This window comes from Apium graveolens, chromosome 4 (assembly GCF_009905375.1).
Source record: "Apium graveolens cultivar Ventura chromosome 4, ASM990537v1, whole genome shotgun sequence".
Lineage (NCBI taxonomy): Eukaryota > Viridiplantae > Streptophyta > Magnoliopsida > Apiales > Apiaceae > Apium > Apium graveolens.
This window is the reverse complement of record NC_133650.1, coordinates 151,345,236-151,350,291: the sequence shown is the minus strand read 5'-3', so window position 1 is coordinate 151,350,291 and position 5,056 is coordinate 151,345,236. Positions and strand designations below refer to the sequence as shown.

At 35.1% G+C, this 5,056-nt stretch overlaps 1 protein-coding gene across 1 annotated transcript; it reads left to right on the top strand.

Moving 5' to 3' along the window:
- The first annotated feature begins 287 nt into the window (after positions 1 to 287).
- LOC141720362 (putative pectinesterase/pectinesterase inhibitor 51) lies at positions 288 to 3,509 on the top strand. The gene is made up of 2 exons (XM_074522722.1): positions 288 to 1,357; positions 2,783 to 3,509. The coding sequence occupies exons 1-2, from the start codon at positions 406 to 408 to the stop codon at positions 3,457 to 3,459; spliced, it is 1,629 nt and encodes a 542-aa protein (XP_074378823.1). The 5' UTR covers positions 288 to 405; the 3' UTR covers positions 3,460 to 3,509.
- The last annotated feature ends 1,547 nt before the right edge of the window (positions 3,510 to 5,056 follow it).

The following is a 5,056-nucleotide window of genomic DNA, read 5'->3' as shown; positions in this document are numbered from 1 at the left end:
ATATTTTTTAAAATTAAAATTAATAAAAGATAAAAAATTAAAAATAAGTTAAGAAAAAATACGTTATTATTAACATTTAACTTATCAATTATAAATTTAACTTATAAATTGAGTAGAAAAACACTTATTAATAATAAACTCACAAAATTTGCACAATTGAAAATCATACCGACACAAAGTACAATAAAACCCTCTTATGAAGAAAATAAATAAATAATGAAACCCTTACATAGAATAACCGAGTACTGTACTTGTACTATATCATTCTAGATGGCCAAACAAATCTCTCACTATCATTGAACTTCCCCTAATACCATCTATTCACGTTCCTTCCCCCTAACATTTCTCTCTGACTTTTCTCACATTCCAGAATTAACACATGACCTATACGTACATATATACAACATGCAACAACTTGCTAAACCCCGTACTTTAGTTATTGTTCTTGTGATGGCTTCAATTCTCAGCGTTTCTCTCTTCTTGTTCTTTTTCTTTTTTCTTCACAATCATGGTTCAGCCAAACAATCACTTGTTATTGAACAAGCTTGTAATGCTACTAGATATCCAGATTCATGTCTAACTTGTTTATCCGGCTCCAAGTTTTCTTCCAAGCCGGAGCCACTTGAAGTTATTGAAGCAGCAATAGTTGCGTCTCAAGCGAGTCTCAAGACTTCGTCTGTTAAGTTACTAGCTCTCCTAAACGCTTCAGCGGGAAATTTTAATCTTAGTGAGAATGCACGGTTGGGTTTGGAAGCGTTATCGTACTCGGAGTACAGGATTAATTCAACGGCTGTGGCTGTGCCAGGTGGCAAGATTCGGACAGCACGTGTGTTGATGAGCGCAGGTTTGGGATACCAGGCTGGTTGTTTGTCGGGACTTGGTAAGTACATTAATGATAGTAGTTTGGTTAAGGAGACTATGTCGGTTTTAAATTCTTCTATTGGGATTGCAAGTAACGCGCTTAGTATGATTCGGGCTTATGGGTTGTTTGGGAATGAAACCGGGTCATGGGTCGGCCCGAAAACGGAGCGTGATGGGTATTGGGAAGGTGGGTTCGGGTCGGATACCGGGGCGTGGAATGTGGAGTTTCCGAAGGGGTTGGTGGCGAATGTGACGGTGTGTAAGAGTGGTGGGTGTGATTACTTGACGGTTCAGGAGGCGGTTGAGAAGGTGGTGGATGATAGCGAATGGCGGTTTGTGATTTGGATTAAGGAGGGGGTTTATAATGAGACGGTTCGGGTCGGGTTTAAGAAGAAGAATGTGGTGTTTTTGGGTGATGGAATGGGTAAAACTGTTATTACCGGGTCGATGAATGTGGGGCAGTTTAATGTTTCTACAAGGAACTCTGCTACCGTCGGTGAGTTCATTTTCTCTTCTTATTTCTAAATTCCTGCTTTCAGACTTTGCAATATCTATGATTGATTATGAGTCCGTTTGTCTTGTCTTTTATGTTTATTTATTTTTAAGTCGGAAAATGCATATGAGCTCCTTAATTGTGTTGCCAACCGTGCCTGCATATTTCACTATTAATATGGGTTGGAGTTGGTATTTAGTTTGAGTATAATAATAAATAATGTATACAGTTACAAATTGGTGTTTGCCATTTTAAAGGAAAAACACATTTACTGGTTTTGTACTGAAAAAAAAACAAGTTTTATTGCTATAGTTATTCATATTGAAGTTTTTGGATCTTTGAGAAGTCTGCTTAGGCATTTGATTAGAACACTAATCTTTTCATTGCGCCTTGTTAGACTGAATGAAACGAGGGTAGAACTGGATTATAAACTTTGACTTGGGCAGATTCAATAAAATGGGCTACACGTGGAATCAAAAACATTGACCCCCTTATTTCTGATTCTTTAACAAACTATAAATTTATGCATATCTTAATTGACTTTGTGATAGTTTATAAACACAACTGCATTCCCTTATGTCGGCATTTCAACTATTAGTTGCTTATATATTGCATCCACTTGTGTCAACAATGCCAACTTCCGAGTACTAGTCAATGAACTTGGAAGCATTTTGTTTAATAAAGATTACAAGGAATCAAGATTGTTTACAAGTATGCCAATGCACTGCTTCTTTAGTCATTTAAGCAGAAATATTGTAATGATATAACAATATTAGTAGTAATATTAGAAGTTTTTTAAGCACATATGGTTTTATTGATTTAAGGAATGTGATTAAAGAAGCTCAATTTAATTAGCTTATAATATACACAAATTGGCTTGGCCTTGTAGATCTTTATTTTATTGATCTGGTGCTAGTCGTAATAGGTTTCTGCCCTTTTCAGCTCGTTCTTCATTTTCCGCACCCTTCTTTGCCCGAGTAGTTCTTGACCATGTAATAAGTTTCCATTATCAAACAAATGTTTATTTTAAAGTGGATATATCAGCATGTTTAACAAGTGACTGAGACCAGATTTTGACAATAAAACAAATTTCATGCTCCGTACAAAATTTTCATTTTTAAGCGTAGCCTAATTTGTTTATACGGTACACCAACTCAATTTTGTGTACCACCTGATGTTAGATTATTTTTTTTAATAAAACAATTCATTATTATTAGATGGTATGGTATTGGTGGTGGCTGGTGAATTTGTGTGTTGTTATCATCTTTTGTTACTTGACTACTTGAGTTGACCTTTACAGGATGCACTATAAATCTTGTTTCTGCTACTGCTCCAAATTCAATGTTTAAGATAATCCTTGGAATTGTTTTTCATTCTTGAGATGAAAGAATCTGCAGAGATTTTATGGGGTTTTTTCGCTTGTAACAGGTGTACTGGGTGATGGCTTTATGGCGAGCAACCTCACAATAGAAAACACTGCTGGTATTGGTGCTAATCAGGCTGTAGCATTTGCATCAGACAGTGATCTTTCCATTATTGAGAACTGTGAATTTCTTGGACATCAAGACACTCTTTATGCTAATGCACTCCGTCAATACTACAAATCTTGCCACATTGAAGGTACTGTGGATTTCATATTTGGAAATGCTGTTTCAATCTTCAAAGACTGTACCATCCTATTTCGACCACGACAACTAGATCCTGAAAAAGGTGAGCAAAATGTTGTAGCGGCACATAGTAGAACAGATCCGGCTCAATCAACTGGGTTTGTTTTCCAGGACTGTCTGATAAATGGTACGGAGAAGTACATGGAATTGTATTTCAGCAATCCAAAAGTACATAAGAGTTTCCTAGGGCGCCCATGGAAGGAGTTTTCAAGGGCAGTGTACATAAATTGTGTGCTGGAAAGTCGTATTAATCCTCAAGGGTGGTTAATTTGGACCGGGGACTTTGCACTGCAAACTCTTTATTTTGGAGAATTTAATTCTACAGGGCCAGGTGCGAACACATCTGCGCGAGTGCTATGGAGTAGCCAAATTCCTGCTGATCATGTTTTAACATATTCTTTGCAAAATTTCATTCAAGTCGATAACTTCATCTCTTAATGATTAGAGATAATTGATATTCTAGTACCATCGTTTATACTTCCTCCGTCCCTTCCATTTGTTTACACTTTTCTTTTTTGGATGTCCCTTCCAATTGTTTACATTTCAAAACTTTCCAAAAATGGTAAAGTTTTTATATTTTTTAAAATAACTACATCCACTACTTCTCTCCACTATACCCACTTTATACATATAATATTAATCGGTCCCACTACTTTACTCACTTTTTTAACTTTCCTCTACTATTTTATCATTTTCCTTAAACTCTGCGCCCCACCCAAATGTAAACATTTGGGAGGGACGGAGGGAGTAATTTCTTTTTATAACGTAAAGGTATTATTTGTTGCCACTCTAAATTTTATAAAATAAATGTTATAAGAAAAATGTGATTATAGATGACACACATAACAACGTAGCAAATCCACTCACAAAGCCACTTTCTGAAAGTCATTTTGATCGTCATAAAAACAAGATAGGTATTAGATATCAGAGTGATTGACTTTAGTACAAGTGGGAGATTGAAAGATATGTGTCTTAAATCCAATCATGTATGATGATTTAGGAATAACATTTATGTAATCTTCTTTGATTTCATTGATATTAATAAAAAACTTGTTTTGCTTTTATTGCGGCCTTTATCTATTTAAGTGTTTAAATAAGATATATCATAGTTTAGAGTAAAATTTTTTATGGATTATGATGAGATCATAATAATGAGACCTAAAAGATGATAACTCTAAATTTAAATATTTCCTGGTCATAGGATTACTAACTGGTAATTAGTAATCCGCAAAGATTGGTACATACTATGTTTGCTTCATTATGAAGGATGTCTGTTCTCATAGACATTTGTGTGGTGACATTATAGCTAGTATGTAGATGCTTATTATAGAATAAGTTCACTGAACATGACTCACACAGCTGAACTAACTGATGGAGTTCACTCACGTGTCAGCAGTTGTTCACATAGTGATAGTTGTACAAGTATCCTTAGACTTGAGGTCATCATAGTCATCTTGTGTACACTGAACTATGTTTTGATTTAGTTCTTAGTCTCCAGGGACAATTATAAGGGCTTCACTGGGTATAGGAATTTGTACACGAAGATAGTGTATGATCAATAAATGATCTACCCCTTCCAGTGAAGGAAGAGAATGTTCAATGCTGATCCACTTATGCTAAGTTCAGGAATCTCTGGCCAGAGTGAATGAAATTAGAAAGGAGTTTCTAATTTACATTAAATAGAACTAAGCATAGTGAATGGGAAAGCAAATGATTAAATAAGATAGGCTTGACACAAGTTACATGCCTTGTATTTAATCATGACATTGCAGGGTAGAAGAAATTGATTGTACGGTAACTACTCACTAAATAGGTTCTTGGTATTCTAAGCAGTGAATTCGTATTATCCAGATAGTCGCGATATGCCGAGAAGTATCCCTCGCGATGTAGAATAAATATGTTTAATTTATTAATTAATCATATTTAATGAATTAGAGAATTTATATAAATAATGATAAAGTAGTTTTATTATTATTTATTTCTACTACCGGCTTAATATTGAACCTACAGGGTCACACCATAAAAGAGAATGATT

Coding starts and splice junctions, on each gene's coding strand:
- LOC141720362 (XM_074522722.1), top strand. CDS start 406: ATGCAACAACTTGCTAAACCCCGTACTTTAGTTATTGTTCTTGTGATG. Junction 1,358..2,782: donor AAGGAACTCTGCTACCGTCG/GTGAGTTCATTT, acceptor CGCTTGTAACAG/GTGTACTGGGTGATGGCTTT.